The 20,204-nt window shown below is 29.2% G+C and overlaps 1 protein-coding gene across 1 annotated transcript; it reads left to right on the top strand.

The window, feature by feature from the left end:
• Window positions 1-7,962: 7,962 nt before the first annotated feature.
• On the top strand, window positions 7,963-12,356 carry LOC105127120 (uncharacterized). The gene is made up of 4 exons (XM_011028248.1): window positions 7,963-9,164; window positions 9,752-9,927; window positions 10,238-10,461; window positions 11,231-12,356. The coding sequence occupies exons 1-4, from the start codon at window positions 8,099-8,101 to the stop codon at window positions 12,030-12,032; spliced, it is 2,268 nt and encodes a 755-aa protein (XP_011026550.1). The 5' UTR covers window positions 7,963-8,098; the 3' UTR covers window positions 12,033-12,356.
• Window positions 12,357-20,204: the final 7,848 nt, after the last annotated feature.

Below are 20,204 nucleotides of genomic sequence, written 5' to 3'. Positions count from 1 at the left end.
GATTAATACATGAAACTCAACATTTAATAAATATTAATTATGAAAAGATTTGATTAGTTATAAGATTTTGAATATGTTGGGCATGCTGCTCGTATTGCATGTATCGAGGTGGAGGAATTTGCTCAGGATCCAGAGTAATGGCTTGACATGTGATATTCGTGTACCAAATCATATACTTCTTATCTGTAATCATATGATACATCTTTATAAATATCTTATTTTTGTGTTATCTTATTGTGATATATAAGCTTCATGTTGGCCTAATCAATTGTAATTATCTTTTTTACTTCGATGAGTCATAGCATGTAATGCATTACTTGTTTATAGTAGAACTGCTACATTACCCGATTTTGGCTAGGTAACTTGACCATCTTAACAAATATCAGTAGGACCATTTATGTTTATATATCCATCATGCTAATACAAAAAGTTGGAGTAATTGCTAGTCTTTCATCCAAATAAAGCAACTATATAACCTATAGAATATAAATTTTTTAAATATTAAATAACAATAATTCAGTGAACTTTAATAAATTTTGTTAAATCATTTATTGAAAACAAAATACTTGGATGACATGCTACTTGTCTAGCTCATTCCAATAAAATCCCAACACGTGTTGGATTATTTTCATATACTCTATCAGCACACCACCTATTATTAAAAATATATCAATTTAATTGTATTTTATAAATTTACAATTACATAATACGAATGCATATAATTGCAAAATAACATCGCAATACTTGTTTCTGAGTGAGAGATGAAGTTTAACCCCCGTAGTCTGGACATTCATAAATGACAATTAGGGTACTGTGGTCTTCCCATTTGAAGATGTTCGTATGACCATAATAATTATTCATTAAAAATATTTTTGATCCTTACCATACATGTAAAACATAAATGTATGTACCAAAATGCCAAGACAATAGATCCTCAACTATGTATAAGAATGATGTCAAAATCATTTAGAAGTGTTGAATAAATTAAAGGTATATATTTATCTATTAGGTTCGTGAATAATACATTGCCAAAAAAAATAGAGCATATATGCTTTGACATATATACATAATATATTAATATTATCATAATGATTCATGCAAACTTAATAAATAATCAACACATTAGATTTATAATTTATTTTGTACCTTTGCAAGACCTCCTCATTTGCATCAACTAGTGGTGTCATAAATGTCTTTTTAATCCATTTAAGATTTATGCTATCTCTTTTAATTTTAGGAGGGGGTGCTAATCTAAATGATCACTTGTATAACATAATTTTGTTACGAACACTAGAAGATGTGATTGCTCATCCATCAATAAATAGTCCAAGCAAAGTTGCCATGTCCTGTAGTGTCGATGTCATCTCTCTATGCTTAAGATGGAATGTGGGCGTCTAATGTCTTTATTGCTTAATCAATTCATGGAACAAGTCGTGATCAAGTTTGACATGGTCTAGACAACTTATGTACAAAAAACCTCTCTGAGACATATGGTTAGGCTCACTCATTTGGTCTCATCTCCTTATCTATATGACAATAAATAATGGTCTCATACTATATAATAGTTTAAATTATAAATATATACATACATACATAACTAAATTAAACATAAAAAATATTTTGAAATTAAAACTATTACAATATTAGCGAATACATCCTCTGATTTATGTTAATCCTACAACCCTAAGATATAAGTGTCGAAGGGTCTGGTGGGCATGTACTGTGACTGATACTCTTAATGATCATAATCATGCTCCTCCTGCTCAAAGTCATGCTCTGAATGTCAATACTCATGGTCTCCCTAATTATTGTCCAAAAATAAAAACTCAGCATAAGCATAATGATATACCACTTCGAGTGTGCGACATCATATCGAATAATATTTGTGATTGATGTGAAACTATATAAGTTTAATATGCATAAAAAAATATAATCATATATCATAACATGATAAAAAATAAAAATAATAATATATATTTTGCATACAATTGTATTGTTATACATACTTTATTGATTAGAATATGTTTTTTTTTTATAATGGCTTGTATCATTATATACATCACACCTATAAGGAGCATGACTTTCTCTTGCATCCATCTTGTTGTGCAAATAAGTTAACATTCATTGACCACGCCCAAATTTCCATTTAGATGAGTATATTTCAACTTGAGGTCTAATGTAATTAGTTCATTCTAACTTGTCTGGTAATGGATGAAATGACATGCCATATGCTGATCTATAACTTGGAATCATGTAATGATCATTAATAAATTACATGAAATCTATGTGATTCTCGGGGCACAACATGCAAGAACATGTGAACATAACCATTGGAATGTCTGCTATTTACCACACGTGCATGTTTTGTCATTTTAATTTATTGCTGATCTATAGTTCTAAATTGTGTAATGATTATCAACAAATTGTGTAAAGTCTATGTGATTATTGGGGCACAACATGCAAGAACATGTGAACTTAGTTATTGGAGTGTCTGCCATTTTACCACATGTGTATGCTTTATCATTTAAATTGATTGCTTGTCTAACTTCTTTAACAACACCTGGTTTGATAGGTTGATATAATATCCCACATCGACGGGTGAGGAGTTGGTAGCTGGTCTTATTAGTAGCGCTGATTGCTGACTTATCAGACACGTTTTGTGGCCATGTATGGTCATCAAGAACAAATCAGTGAGGGCGATGAGGCCTAAAATGGACAATATCTAACAGGTTGGGCCGGGTTGTTATAGTTGACCCAGAACACTTCTTGCTCGGAGTCAAATAACATTGTAGTATGATCTCTTGATCTATCCCTGCTCACTGTCAATTCAATCTCAATTATCAAGGTCAAATATCGCCACGTTGAATTTTAGCATTAACTTTATGTCTCCGCTTAACCCAATAATTATTACACCTGTAAAATGTTAATTGCACTTGAAATAGACATTGCACAAGCACCTTTGAGAGCATGATTAAATCATTTTAAAAGATTAGCTATTATATTACCATTCCGATGAACTCCATTATAAGCTAAAGTCTTTTTTTTTTTTCTCGTTTAAGCTATTTTTTATATATCGAGTCTAACTGACATATTCTTTCATACCATAAATCAAATTTGAACATTAAAGGTTCGTAACACATCTTAATCAAATCTTTTTTGGTAGCTGGGTCTTTGAATTTATAATTAAAATTGCTAATAAAATGTCTGACACAATACCAATGGTATCTTATAGGTTCATGGTAAACATGTGCTACTCCATTCTTGATGTTTGCATGTCTATTTGATATTATACAAATATTTAGTCTAATACCAATAATGTATCTTTATAAGCAAAACAAAAAACATCTTTAATAAAAAATATTTTCTTCATCAATAATTATAAAAGTCAAAGGGAATAACTTATTATTTCCATCAAAAGCAACTATAATAAATACTTTCCCATCATATCGCCCATACATATATGTGTTATAAACACTGATAAGTGGTTTACAATACCTGAAACCTTCAATACAAGATTCAAATGATCAAAATACTCTTTAAAAAACCATCATACTATCATCAAGATTTTCTTTATGCATCTAATCAACAACTATTCTAGAATTTGATTTCTTTATTGTTGATAACAACCTAGGTAATTTTTCAAAAGATTCCTTGTGTGAACTAAAAAGATACTCAATGACCTTCTGTTTTGCAACTCATGCTTTGTCATATGAAATTTTATACTTGTAATGCAATTTTATTTCATCTTGAATACTTGTAATTGTCATTGGAATCTTATTCATCACAAGAGTTGATATAGCATTAGCAATAAAATTTATATCAAACTAATAATGATCTTTTTTTGACAAAGGTCGAAATATACGCGTGTCGTCTTTTTAATTTTGCTATCTCAAATGAATTCGATCTTTTAAGATACCCTTCACACAAATATCACTTATATTTAGATGCTTGCATACATTTTAGTAAATGTAGAGTTTGATTGTTGGACTTTGTATTTAAGTGAATGTGCACTATGTTATCATTTAACTATATTAACCAATTTATTTTTACTACTGAATGTTTGTCCAACCTCCCACTCAGATTCTCCTAGCATACGTATATGTCTAAACATCCAATCATTATAAACAACAAAATTAGACCCAGTAACTCTCTAAATTTAGGAATATGCAATATGATTTCATCATCATTATCATTCAGCATCACATTTGAGTCTAACGTCTAGGCTTAGAATAGTCAAATCTATGTTGATCAATAAATGGATTTATCAAACATAGTATCATCTATAATTTGCAGCAAATCATCTAACAATACAATGTTTTTACCTGTATTAATTAAATTTGAAGGATTGTCAGAAGTTGAGACATACACAGAATTTGGTTGACTATTCAAATACAATACCAAATTCTTCAACTTATCAACAATTCAATGAAACATTTAATTCATCATGATTTTACTGTATTCATGCCTTTCTTTATGAAATCATCAAGCATAAATAATTACATTATTAATTGATACCAATAATACACATAAAATCCCTAATTCGAATTAATAATAATTATATATTTAGTTAAAATTATTATTTTATCATTAATTTAACTTATTTTCATGATCAACCCTAATTAATGATATTCTTAACTAATTTCACATTAATTTAACAAATTCTAAATTCAACATAAAAAAATTATTTCATTTCAACTAAATAAAATATAAACTTTTAGCAATGTAATATGTTTACCTTGTTTGTAGGAATACAAAAAAGGTTGGGGTGGTGGCAGTAACAACAATAAAGAGAACGATTTTTTTTTTCACACAAAAAATGTCCAATGATGTTTACAAACCTTTAATAGGTTAAATAAAAGTAGGTTAATATCTACTTGGTTGTGCTTTTAAATAGTGCTTACAAACCTTTAATAGGTTAAATAAAGGTGTTTGGTGAGTCTTTTAGAGAGATAGTGATGGCGTCAGTTAGTTTAGAAGAGAGAGGTTGTGTTTGTGTCTATTTTGTATTATTCAATATGAATTTAAATTTTTATTGAAGTCACACTTCAAAAGTGCGATATCTACTTGGTTGTGCTTTTAAATAGTGATGATTACTAAATATTACCATTTAGAAGTGCGTCAATATCAAAGTGCGTTTTTCTCCAAATCTTTTTCAAATTATGTTATTTTGTCAATTTATTTTATTAAAAAAACCTAGGTTTTGTCATGTGATCTATTCGTTTGTTGTCATTTCGAACAAGAAAAAAATAAATGATTTTAAACTTGTATTATTAGTTCATTATCATTAATTTTCAATGACTGAATTTCTAGCGTGTTTGATATTATAGTAGTGCTTGTTTTTAAAGTATTTTTTACTTATAAATACATTCAAATAATGTTTTTTTAATTCAATTTTTAATATTATTATATCAAAACAATTTAAAAACATAAAAAATTAATGTAAAAGTTATTTTTTAACATAAAAATAAAATGTTTGTAATGTCATTTAATATAATTTTTTATTGTTATATGGAAAGCTGGCATGCATGTTTAATTAAATAAATAAAAATTATACAATCAAAAAAATATTATAAAAAGATATGGACATAAATCAAATACTAAACAAAAAAAATAAAAATTAAATATAGATTAATAAATTCAATATCATGTCACATCAAGCTTAAAAAAATAGTTTGAATAAAAATTATTAGAATATAAATAAATATAAAAAATTTGAATTTTCCACCATCTAAAAATAATGTTACTTCCAAAAATAGTGTACTTGATTTCATTTTTTTCGTTGTCAAAAGAGATGCCCACCTCATTTATTACTTGATATATTAAAACGATTCAATATTTTTTATTTATTTATCTAGACTCAAAATATTATAGATTAAAGTAGTATAATAATAACCTAACTCCTGTCTTAAAAAGTTGAAAGGGTAATAAAAAAGGGGTGGGGTTGACTTTTAAATGGGATGCATTTGGCGTTTAATAAAAAGGTGAGGAGAAAATGATTACTTTAAGTTCTGGTGGGGTTGCTTTGGGCATTTGCCAGCGCTCTCATTTGAGGACATCTAGTGCTTGGGTTGACCTGCTCTTGTATTGGGTTAACCCATGTGCCATGTGGCGCTGGGGTTGGCTTGCTCTTTCCTTAGCGTGAGCTAGGCCTGCTCCTCCATGTGGGGACACCTGATACTTGGGCTATCTTGTCCAATGTGCATGATTAGACTCGTGTGTTACATAGCGAGATTTGATGCTTGGGCTACCTTATTTATGCACTGGGTTAAACTTGATATAGTGTTGAGGTCACAAATAATAATATTTTTTTAGTATTAATATTTTCAATGATAATAAAAATAATAATCTTTGTATCACAAATAATAATATTTTTAATATCAATACTTTGAACTCTAATGAAAATAAATATTATTACTTTCAATCATAATAAAAATAAAAATATTTGTACCATAAATAATAATATTTTTTATATTAATGCTTTGAATTATAAAAGAAATAGTAATATTTATGCTATAAATAATAGTATTTTTAATATTAATGCCTTCAATTATAATAAAAATGATATATTTATGGCACAAATAATAATAATAATAATAATTTTTAATTTTATTATTCAAATCAATTATATATTTTTTTTACATGGTAATGGTAATAATATGTTGGACTTTAATATATCCATACCCAACCTAGTATTATTAAATATGAACAATATTATATTTAGTTTTATATTAGATTCAGAGGCATCCACACCCAAATTCAATCCAATATTTTAAATCATGAGTTTTTTTTTATTTTTTACAATATTTTTTATAAAAATAAAAAATAAATCCATAACATGGGAACATTAGAAAACAGGTGACTCGTCGTATGGTTGCATGGTGTTGATGACTTCCATTTACATTGAAAGATGAGAGAATGTTGGACGGTGGAAATGGGTATAATCAAAAAGCTTCCTGTTTTTGGTTTCTTTTAATTAAATTCCGAATGGGGGCCTTGACGACTGAAATAATTGAGGCATCAAGCTACCGTTCGAACATGAAAAGCTCGGCTCTTGTACTGTTTACCAACAGCTCAATCGCACAAAAACGCCTCGTGAACGGGAAAAATAAAATAAAATAAATGTTTAATATCTACGTTTGTGCCTCCTCGTTCAAACGGGAGGTGTCCTTTTAATCATTATTGTATTTTAAAGCGCTTTAAAGGAAGATTACTTTATGAGCTGGTACACTTCTTATGTGTCATCATTTAGAGTTTGAATATCGGAAGATCTCTTAAAATAATTATATTCTCCTACATACATTAAAAATAAATTAAAAAAACAAATTAATGAGTATTTTTATATTTTAAAAATATTTTTTAAAAAATTTAAATATTTTTATTTTTTATTAACTTTAAATTACTATATTTTTAGTGTTTTTAAATTATTTTAATATGTTAATATAAAAAGTAATTTATAAAAATAAAAAAAATATTATTAATATATATTTTAATATAAAAAATTATTTAAAAAAAACCCACCAATTTCACTAAGGTTATCTTTACTGTAATATTAAAAAAAATATTGTACGAATTTATGAATGCAAAAACACCATCTAAGAAATATAATTAAAATAATAATAACATAATAACATATGGGCTGGCAAGCATTCTGTCTTCACCCGCGTTTTTTCAATATATTGATATTAAAAATAAAAACTATTATTTTAATATATTTTGAAATATAAAAAGAAAAAAACATAAAAAGGCATAAGGAGACACTGCTGCTTAACTGCGTGCTTCTAAAAACCCCACCAAACGACATAGTTTCCTTTTTAAAAAATGTGACCGTTAATTTAGAATACAATACCAAACAAGCACACCTGTTCCTCCAAACCCAGCGAGTACAGCCCATTCCCCTACTCTCCTTAAGTACCCAAAACGAAACACACAAGAAGAGATAAACTCCCTGCTCTTCTCTTTCTTCTGCACACTCTTCACTGATCTCTCTCTCTCTGTACTACCTTGTCAGTCTCTCTCTACATTCTCTCTTCCATTATTATGAATCTTTCCTCTTCCTTTTTAGAAACCTGAACTCATATTCTTGGTTTCTTGAACTGTAATGGGGTGTGCACAGTCTAAGGTGGATAATGAAGAACCGGTTTCAAGATGCAAAGAGCGGAAAATCTTGATGAAAGAAGCAGTCGCAGCAAGAAATGCTTTTGCTGCTGGTCATTCAGGATATACTATTTCCTTAAAGAATACTGGTGCGTCTTTGAGTGATTATGGCCATGGAGAAGCTGATCAAGAATCCCAGTTTCAACAGTCTTCCCTTGACTCTTCATCTCAACCGCCGCCGCCTCCGCCGCCGTCGTCTATGGATAATTTTCCTCCGCCTCCGCCGCTGCCCTTTTCTCCCAGTCCGATTACAAGGACTATGAGCCTGCCTGAGATTACGATGAAAAGGAAGGAGATGGGTGGCTCTGTTGCGATCGAGGAGGTGGTGGGGGGGGAGGAGGAGGAGGAGGAAGAGGAGGGGGAGGAGTTGCGGAATAGGAGTCTTAGTAGAAAGACCAAGAATTATGACAATATCGAAAAGGTTTCGCAGCGGGGCCCGCAAAGTAGTGGGAATGTGGGACCTGGGGAGGAGGATACGCGGCCGAGGAATCCACCAAGGACGGTGGAGAGTCATTCCTCGGGGGTGCCGCCGATGCCGGAGGCGAAGAACATGGCTTGGGATTATTTCTTTATGATGGATAATGTGCCGGATTCGTCCTTGGAACCAGAGGAGGATGCGAGTAGGAGCAGGGGTAATTTTGGAAATGTTGAGAATGCGGGTGTTGGGTTCGGCGGGGTTGGGGGTTTGAGGGGTGGGGTTGATGGAAGTGGTCATGAGATTGATGGGGTCGAGCCAAAGACGCCGGAGAAGGCGGAGGAGAATATGGAGCCTTTGGTGAAAGAGGAGGAGACGGGTGGGGAGAAGAAGGAAAGGAAGCAGATTGAGCATTCGAAAACAGCACCACCGGATTTTAGGGTGGTGGGAAGGAAAGTTCCTAGTGTGAATTTGATGCAGGTTTTGAATGAAATTGATGATCATTTCTTAAAATCATCAGAAAGTGCACAGGACGTTTGTAAGATGCTCGAGGCCACCCGCTTGCATTACCATTCTAATTTTGCCGATAATCGAGGTATAATTGGCTTGCATTGGCTGCTTGTGTTTAAATTTTTTGTTTACTTGATGTTGTGTTTTGATTATTTAACATGTGGATACTTAACTGTTTATGTTTTAATAGTAATTTTACGCACACTTGAAGTTGCTTTGCTATGGACCCATCAAATTTGCTGACCATTTTATAATTCAAGTTTCTAAAATGTGTATACTTGTTGTTTGTGGAAAACTGAAGCCGAAAGCATCTATGCTTCTATTGAATGATACATAATTTGTAGGCATTTTGGATTTGTTATTCTGAACGGCGGCATCTACTTTTTACACCAGTTGGACTTTGTTATGGCATCTTCATCTTTTGTGGAAGCTATTTTTGAGAACCTCAGGCTTCTTTTCAAAAGCAAGAAAAAGTTCATTTATCAACAATACTATAGCCCCCTTTCCAATCACTTGAAAATTATGAAATACTGATGTGCTGTGTCTGTAAAGAAGTTGGAGGCATATTATTACTCTGCTAAGATATTTCCTTGACATTTTTCTTTTCCTTTTATAATTGTTTTGTTTTTATTAGTATCTTTATTTTGCTGATATGGTATTCAACATTTGCAGGACATATTGATCATTCCGCTAGGGTTATGCGTGTTATCACTTGGAACAGGTCATTCAAAGGTGTACCTAGTGCTGAAGGTGGAGAGGATGAACTTGATTCTGAAGATTATGAAACTCATGCTACTGTTTTGGATAAGTTACTAGCATGGGAAAAGAAACTTTATGATGAAGTAAAGGTATGCCGCATCATTTATTAGTTTGATTTCTAATGTTTGCCCTTCATTTTGAGTTTCTTGTCCGAACTATTAGTTATGCTGCTCAAACCTATCAGAAAACGGTCAGTTTCCTTGTATGATCAGATTAAAAGTTTAAAGTTTCTAAACAGACTTTTATAGATGCCTGACACTTTCTTGTAAATCTCAGCCATGGTGCGAAGCAATCTTTTTTTTTTCTTTTGTTTCCATTTGTTTTTCTGGGGCAATGCTTATGTCATTTTGCTATTGTCATGCGCTGGGGTCTTAGTGAAGTTTGCTTAATGTTGATTAGCAAGGGGAGCTTATGAAGCTTGAGTACAAGAAGAAGGTTGCTTTGCTAAATAAGCAGAAGAAACGTGGTGGTAGTACTGAATCCTTGGAGAAAACAAAAGCAGCTGTGAGTCATCTGCATACAAGATATATAGTTGACATGCAATCCATGGACTCAACCGTTTCAGAAGTGAATCAGATACGTGATCAGCAGTTGTACCCAAAACTCGTTGATCTTGTTGATGGGTAAGCTTTTCGGAAAAAAATGAAAAATTTAAATTATACTTTTATCCGTTCTAGTTTCCCAACATATATCCCTAAAAACTTTATATGGTCTATTTGTATTGCTTGTTTTTCTTGATAATTCGTGCCAATAATCTGCATACCAGCGCGTTTATGAAGTGAACACTCTATATCCTGGCTAGAACAAGATTATGTGTGCAATTTATGACATTAGCTACTCTTCTTGATTTGCTCTCCTAATGAAGTGGGCTGTCTGATGTGGACTGAAAGGTTTGACATCTTAAAAGTTTGACATTTATGAACTGTTTGGTGGACTAGATAAAAACCTGGATTTGATTATATTCCTTTTAATCTTTAAGGGTGGGGTTTCATCCAATACTGCAATATAGATTTTAAATGCTGAACCACTCATCCAATGCTGCAATATAGATATTAAATGCTGAACCACGTATGAATTTGCCCATTGATTTGTTGTTCTATAGCTATCTAATGTCTGAAGGAGGCAATATTAGGTGGTGCGTGTCCCATCATGTTGGCTACATGCAGCTTCTTCCTTTTTCCTGGTATTCTTTACTTTTGAATTATCTTAGATTGTTATCACAACACCACCAAGTCTCAGTATTCTTTAGCTAGGTGTCTGAAAGGTAGTTCTTTTTAGTCATGGGAGATTGGTCTTATTGGAGAACCCAACAAAAAGTAATGCCATGATTTCAATAATGATGGCATGCCATTTCTCTAATTTACTTGTAAAACTCTGAATGCAATACTGCAGGATGGCGAAAATGTGGGCTAGTATGTGTCTGCATCATGACAGCCAATTGAAGATTGTCACAAACCTTAAATCCCTTGATGTCAACCATGCAATCAAGGAAACAACAAAACACCATCATGAGCGCACAATCCAACTTTTGAAAGTTGTCCAAGGATGGCATTCACATTTTGAAAAGCTTGTGACCCACCAGAAACAATACATTCACACTCTTACTAGCTGGTTAAAGCTAAATCTGATCCCCATTGAAAGCAACTTAAAAGAGAAAATATCATCTCCACCAAGGGCCCAGAATCCCCCTATCCAAGCCCTTCTCCATTCATGGCATGACTATTTAGAAAAGCTTCCAGACGAGCTTGCCAAATCTGCTATCTCATCATTTGCAGCTGTGGTAGAAACCATAGTACATCATCAGGAAGAAGAGATGAAGCTAAAGGAAAAGTGCGAGGAAACCAGGAGGGAGTTTTTGCGCAAAAGCCAGGCATTTGAGGAATGGTACCAAAAATACATGCAGCGGAGAACCCCTACCGATGAAACAGATGCTGATAGAGGGGAAGATGCAAACCCCAATCCTGTTTCTGAGAGGCAATTTGTAGTAGAGAGTTTGAAGAAGAGGCTGGAAGAGGAAATAGAAGCTCATGGGAAACATTGCCTTCAGGTAAGAGAGAAATCAGTTGGAAGTCTTAAAATTCGCTTGCCTGAGCTATTCCGTGCCATGTCAGACTATGCTCATGCCTGTTCTGATGCTTATGAGAAACTAAGGTCCATCACACAGTTGCCGAAATCAGATCGTAATCATGCATAATAAAGTAAGCTTTGAGTTAGCAAAATACTACATAAGTTAATCCTAGCCAGATGTTGCCCAAATGTACCTTTTCTCCGAGACAGTCAGGTCTTGTTGCGATTGGCTAATGTTATTTTTGCTGTTTTGTGAAAAAAATTTGGTTTTGTATTCCTCCAAATGGCATCTATGCACCTAGGGAAGGGGTGATTCTGTAGAAGAACACAAGTTATTTCATGTTTAATAGTCGCTAATGGTTAATTTGAAGGACACATGGTTGCAATTGCCTCCTGCTTCAGTGACCTTTCAGGGTTTTGATATGATAGTATAATACTGTAATCTTAACACTAAAGTCTTGCCACCATGTGCAGCTATTAATTAAAACACTACATTCCTATCAAGCATTTAGCAACATGTTAGTGTTGGAATTTGGAAAGTCCAATATTTCTGCTATCTTAGCAGGATCTCCAAGTATGAACTTGCAATTCCAAATGACCCTGAGGAATGTTGCATCTAGTTTAGGTGCACTGGTGGAGATGAGTTACAAAAAGGAAGGATAATCTGTATTTTAATTCCAATAAAGATTAGGATAAGCAATGTTTTAGTATTTGTTGATCTAGTCAGGTGAACAATTACCACATTGTTAGTATTTTTTATTATTATTAATATGGATGTTTGGTTAATTTATATGTGGTTAATTTATATGTATTTTGATTAATTTTACAAGTTTTAAAGTTAATAATTATTTAACTTTTTAATGATTTTAAAATTTATAATATTTAAATTGATAATTTTTTAAAAATAAATTTAAAATTTAATTAATTGAGTTGTTGGAACTCTTAAATTAGAACAATGTTGTTAGGACTTTCTTTCTTCTAGGATACGAAAAACTTGAACAAGGAGCTGTATTGGTTACGAGATGGTGCAGGCAAAACTTGAACATGGAGCTCCATTGGCTACGAGATGGTGCAGATTACTCAACTCCTATGTGTATTTCCTATGTTTGTGTTAATTTTAGCTTTTAGTTAGTATTTTGAAATAGAGAAAACATGGATAATTGAGATATAAATATATTTATTTGGAGAGATAAAAATATAAGATATAAAAATAAATTTATTTTTAAAATAATTTTTTGTATTTTTAAAATAAAAGTTATAAAAGAGACTTGTCTTTGTAAACATTATATATTATTTTTTATTTTTAAAATATTATTACAAAATACTTTTAATTCGAAAGTTATCTATATATTTTCTTAATCTAACCAGCAAAAATCAATAATGAACATCGTATCTTTATGAAAAGCTAAAGCTACTTTTTTTTTAAAATGGATTTTATTATAGCAATATACAATAATTTGTATCTGCTGCTACAGTTAAATGGCTATGTTCTATAAAACACTGCATGTCAAATCATTTTTTCAAGTGTAAAAAAAAATATAAAAATGTCAGGAAGCATGGAACCTAATATATATTGGATGATACATTTTAAAAATATTAAGATTGTGTCATGATCTTAATATTTTTTTTTTAAATATTAAAATAGTGATATATTGGATAGATAAAGACTAACTAATATAAACTTGTAAAACCTACAACTTGAATGGTGAGACCATAATAACTATATAAAATAAAAATTGAAACAAATTAGAAAATCTAATTTCAATAAACCAAATATTACAAAATAAAAAAATATTCAATTTAAAAAAATAATAATAACTCAAGTAAATCTAGATAAACATGCCAGACTTGTGATTGAGTTACAAAATAGGATTATCTATTAGAAAACAAAAAACAATAATAAAAAAATCAATCCCTAACCAATTCATTATTGAAGTAAAAAATTAAAAAAAAATTCAATAAAAAAACACTTGAGTCAACCTATGTTAACTTGCTAAATCTACAACTTGTTTCATGAACTTAAGATAACTCCATAAAAAACACTTTATTTTTTATTATACAAAGTCAAACAATAAAAAAGAAATTATCCTAAAAAAAACTTATAGGTGTAAAACCTATTTAAAAAAAATAAATTCTTTGATTTTATTTGAATAAAGTTAAAAAAAAAACTTGAAGCAACACTTTTTAAAAAGAGCACATGAGTCTGGGTCTACAAGGTCAAGCCAACGTGCTTTCCATTTTATTATTTTGATTTTTCTTGTCTAGATAGATGATATATTTTGTATCTAACTAAAATTATTTTTCAAATGATATAGACAACACATAATTTGCATCTCCAATAAGGTTGCTGAAAAATTAAGGCAGCGGTTTTTCAACTCTAAATAAATGTTTTTTCAATTATTTTTTAACCACAAAACATCTACAAATTAATCTAGAGATTTATATAAACCTTTTTATGCCTTCAAATAATCTAAGAATCAATTCAAAAACAATGAATCAAACTGAAATTCAAAATTTTTTCGAGATTAGATCTACTTTCCCATGTAATTATAAGATGAAAGAACACCCATGTTAAATCTCTCTTATTGAATGAAACTTATAAACATAAACATCAATCTTATTAGTGGTTAAAATTGATGTCAATTAACGATTTTCTTTTTATTACTAGAATTCAGTAACTCTCTCTTTTTCAAATTAGAAACTGAAAATAAAAAAATATATTTTTATACTAAATTTAAATTTTTAAAATATTAATGCACTAAAATGTTATCATATAAAAAGTAAGACTAAAGTGAACTTTTCACCCAAATTTTGAAACCGCCATCATTTTTCTCTGTTTTTTTTTTCAATTTGGACCTCTAATTTTCATTCCAGCCCTTTCTTAGCAACTTAATCTAAATTAGCCATTAATTTGATCATAAAAGGGCTTAATCAAGTAAAAAGAAAGTTCAATAACCAGAATGAAAAAAAGTTAATTATGGTAATCAGCAATGAATTGTTTGTGTGAATAGTGGAGTGGGTTGCAATAATTTACCCACCCCTCCTAGTGTTTTGTTAATTAATGGGCAAGCAGTCGGAGGGTTTTGGACGGAGAACAAAAGTATTGAAGTCGTGAAAAGGTTAGCTAGCACTGGCGTGGGCTCCCTCTTCTAGACGTCCACTACCTTACTTCTACGGCTATACTCAGGTTATCGTCATCCCTATATATTTTACAACAATCAACAGTGGAATATCTCCATCCCTTTATTTTAGAAGATAATATAATGGGTTTAATTATATTAAAAAAATTATTTTGATGTATTTATAGATAAAAAATATTTAAAAAAATCATTATTTTATTTCTAAACACATTATTAAAATATAATATAATATACTTTTTTTATTACATTATAATAAAGAAAAAATATAATCATTAAAATAAATTAATTTTATAAAGTTCGGTAAAATTCATAAACTATCCAAGAGTATACTTAAACCAAAACCTTTTACTGTCCTCCACCAAGACTCATTATATATATATATAATACGTGGATATCCAAACCAGTGTATTTTAATTAATTTTATAAATTTTTAAATTAATAACTATATAAATTTTTTATAATTTTAAAAATTATTTTTAATTAATTTATATTAACTTCGAATGAATTTATATGTATTTTAATTAATTTTATAAATTCTGAAAGAATTCAAAATCTTCTTGAAATTTATATTTTGATTCAATGCATGCATGTATTCTTCAAATCGTGTCCAATATCTAAATAGAATAAAGTCAAAACATTTTTATGTATTTTTAGGTGATTATACATGGCATGTTCTAAAGACAGCATTTTGAAAGCCAGTTTTAGTTATAGAGCCAGTTGTCAATGAGAGTCAAGCCGTTTGCACTTCTTAGTTTATCCATTTGTCTGACTATTTTAAGCATCGTCCTCATCATTAAGCTCCATGATCAAGATCTTATATATAACCTTTTGGTTCTCAATCTTTCCAGGGAAATGACGATGTTCCATAAATGGGGTGGCTCTGGAAGAGAAGGTACTGTCTGTTCAGGCAGGACTCGAAGCGTCAAGGATGGTCCGAAGCCCAGATGGCAAGTGTTCTGGAGAAAAATAAATGGAGGCAAGAAGAGAATACTCAATGCGTCTCTTGTTACATCAGTACAGGCTTCTTATGATCCAGATGAATACTCTCAGAATTTTGATCAAGGCACGGATTGGACTAAGCCAGAAGACATTTCAAGATCCTTTTCTGCTAGATATGCTGATCCTTCAAGAGTCTTGCAGAAGAGTAATACTGTCAGATAATCCAAGCAAGGTTAATGTCTCAGAAACCAAATTCACCTTGCTGTTCATCTCAATCACAAGATTCAAATCCTATCTTAATAGATTGATGATTGATGGGAGAGGCAAACTGATAGCAAATGGGATGATGAAATAAGGCAGATACTTCTCCATATAAGCATATGGTTCATCAATTATGAGTGAAACCAGAAGCATTTGCGATAGCTGTATAGAAATGGAAAAACGATGATGCCTTCTTTTCCAAGCATGTCTCTTGATTTATGTTAATGGTTTTTTTTTTATTATTATTAATATAGCTGTGTTTGTAAGTATTAGGGGTGTTTATTTTTTGTTTGATTTGATTTTTATTAAAAAAATAATTAAATTGAATTTTTTTAAAAAAATTAGAACCGATCCAAATCGGTAATTTTTTTAAAATTTTAATCAATTTAATTGATTTTTTCGGTTCAGTTTTTTTAATTATTTTTTCTGGTTTTGTTTAATTGGTTTTTTTATTTTTTTATTTATAGGTATATTAATTAATTTTTAAAATTTTTAAATTAATAATATATAAATTTTTAATAATTTTTAAAATTATAATACTCCCATTAATAATTTTTTAAAAATAAATCTAAAATTTAATCAGAGCTACACGTCGATATTATTTATGTTCCTGTTCTTCCTGCTCCATTATCTTGCTTTAATAAGACAAGAGGAAAGGACAGATTGTTTCACTTTTTCATAAATCCTACTTACTTTACTCACGAGGAGGTCAGGACTCAGGATGCCTTTCTAATGGCTGCTCTTGGTTTTTCAACTTTTCACTGTTCTCAAGCGGTAATACAGTATTATTGGGCGTGTTTTGGTATTGAGTTTTTTTTTTAATTAAAATTTGATTTTTTTAATTAATTTTTTTTATGTTTTTGAATTATTTTAATATATACAAAACTAAATTTTAAAAAATAAAAAATATTATTTTAATATATTTTTAAATGGAAAATCTTTTGGCATCGCTGCTTGTTTTCTTCGAATTCTAGGCATAAATTATTCAAGGCATGCTCTCATATTCCTCCTCTATTCTATCACGTAGATTTCGGTGATGTGTATCTTAACAGATTCGCTGTCTATTAACAATTATTAAGGAATAAATCCTGACATCTACTGTTAACGGCATCTCTAGAGAGAGAGAGAGAAGTTAAATATCTTTCTTTTTTAAAGAATTGTCAAATAAAGATTCACTTGATTTTTTCTAAAGAAAAATCATTTCTGCATGTCTATTAAAAGAGCCTGTTAAATTAAATTATTTAAAAATTTATTTTTTATTAATAATTTCTTTCAACTCTACATATCTATCTGCATATCCATTATCTCGTATTTCTATTAGACTTTTTTTTTTATTTTATAAGATTTATTATCAATCTAGTTATGGATTATGTAACTATATAATTATAAGATTTATATTATTTATGACTTGATAATTAATAAATTAAATCTCAAAATGTAGATTTGAAGCAGAATTTTTTATTATCATAATTTAAAATATTTTAAAAAATCAAATTAAATTATGAATTCCTGTTACCACACTAGATATTGAATTGCTTTAAATTAATACTTTCAAATCTTACTTTTTAAAATCGAGCATTAACTAACGTAATTTTTTTTTTTTTGCATCACAATAAATATATAACAAAAAAATAAAATAAATCATGAATTCTAATAAAAAAAATAAAAAAAAATGAATTTAAAAATAAAAAACAATAATAATAATAATAATAAAAAGTAACTATCGAAATCTACAATGCATTTACTCCCAATGCTTAGTAATTTCAACAATGAAACCTCAATCTCTTTTATCGTATTTGTTATTAAGAGTGCAGATTACTCAACAAGATTCTCCTCACACTGTATGAAGTTCAGCAATGATCATCTAGGGACTAATAATATATCTTCATTTTAATTTTCATAAATGAACAAGGATTATTATATTATTGGCTGGGATAAATTTTTTATTAAACTTTGAATTATTATATTATTTGCTGGGATAAATTTTTTATTAAACTTTGAAAAAATATCCAAACATTTTTTAATATGATTTTTTAATTATAAACTAAAAATATAATATAAATTAGATAATATCTTTTTTAAAATATTGAAATAGAAATATATTAAATTACAGGACTAATTTATTTAACCCGTGTACATCTAAACATATATTTTTTTTAAGAATGAATAAACATATTGTCACAACCATTCGCATCAAAATATCTATTTCTATTGGTTTTATCAATCACTTAATAGTTAAAAGATGAGAGATATTGTAGTGCTTAGAGAATAATTAATAATATCATAATAGTTATTTTTTATAATTTATTTTTTAAAAAATTAGAAATTAAAAAAAGAAGAGAAATTCTAGGTGAGTAAGATATTTTTATAATTTTTTATGGTCATCAATTTATTTATTTTTCTTGTGTTAGTATATTTTTTTTAAATGAATTGAATAATTAATTAAATAATTAGATTCATATTATTAAAACTTTTTTTCTTTGAGTAGGATTGTCGTCGTGAGAAATCATTTTGGCCCAAAGGGAGGCGAACCTTTGCAACCAAAAATCGGGCCTAGAAGCTTGTTGCCCGCCAGGAAAAGGTTGAAGCTAAAGCGACCATGGCAGAACTCCACCATGGCATCATCTCTTCAAGGCTAAAGTAGTCTTTGAACACTATTATAAGCCAGTCTCTCATATTTAAAGAACTATGATTGATCATTTTCGACTACCATCTTGCTATAATATCCTTTGTCTATTTACTCAAAATTACCTTTTTAGGCCATTTTAATTAGAATAATAGAAACCAAAAAGTAAGATTTTCAAATACTTTTCGTATAAAAATATATATCAATAATATTTTTTTAAAATATATAATTTATTTGAAAATATAGTTACAGTTATTTTACACATAACTTTTCGTGTTAAAATATATTTTAATAATATTTTTGACATTAGCATATCAAAATAATTTAAAAATATTAAAAATATATTAATTTAAAGTAAACAAAAAATAAAAAAATTATTATTTTTTAAAAATATTTTTGAAATGCATAAACAAAAAACCAAATGATTAATGAGAGTTGTCACTAAGGGACTAATTTATAATGTTTCAAAATAAAGGACTAAATTTGTAATTAACCCTAGACACTGCATAGTAACCTGCTCTTTAATCCATCGTCCCCTTGGTTCCATTCAAAGCATCTTCCGAAGAAAAGAAACTAATAGGGGTGGTAAACTTATTGTAGTATTGACATTGTAGATTATAACAGTAAAATTATCATATTAGAACAGTAAAATTATCATTTAACCTCTATCAACAAAACACAATTAGCATTGGAAAAATAGCTATAGAAGTCTTTTTGTTGTTTTTACATAATAAAATAAAACAATTAAAGTGATGGTGGGCAATGTTATTTTTATTTAAATGTATAGTAAAATGATCACGATAATTATTTATTAAAATTGTTTTTTTTTTATCAATGGCTTTATTTTGTTTTTTATCTTTTTTTTTTAATTTGTATTTATCAAGTCTCTTGATTGATGTTAATGGTTTTTTTTATTATTATTAATATAGTTGTTTGTATGTAATAGGGGTGTTAATTTTAGATTCGATTTGGTTTTTATCAAAAAAATAACTAAATTAAATTTAAAAAAAAATCAGTTTGAACTGGCCAGTTTTTTTAAAATTTTAATCGGTTTTTTAAATTTTTTTTCCAGTTTTTTAAGTTTAATGGTTTTTTGATTTTTTTCAGCCCTAATATTTAATTAATTTTAAAAAAATTTAAATTAAACATGTCTATTAAAAGAGCCAAGGATGTTAAATTAAATTATTTAAAAATTTATTAAATTAATATTATATAATTTTTTAATAATTTTAAAAATTATAATACTCGATTTAATAAATTCTTTTAAAATAAATCTAAAATTTAATCAGAGCTACATGTCGATATTATTTATGTTCCTGTTCTTCCTGCTCCC

The sequence above is a fragment of the Populus euphratica genome, unplaced genomic scaffold (assembly GCF_000495115.2).
Source record: "Populus euphratica unplaced genomic scaffold, PopEup_1.0 scaffold50.1, whole genome shotgun sequence".
NCBI classification, from domain to species: domain Eukaryota; kingdom Viridiplantae; phylum Streptophyta; class Magnoliopsida; order Malpighiales; family Salicaceae; genus Populus; species Populus euphratica.
Note: the sequence above shows the minus strand (reverse complement) of the source record. Positions and strands in the feature narration are given on the sequence as shown.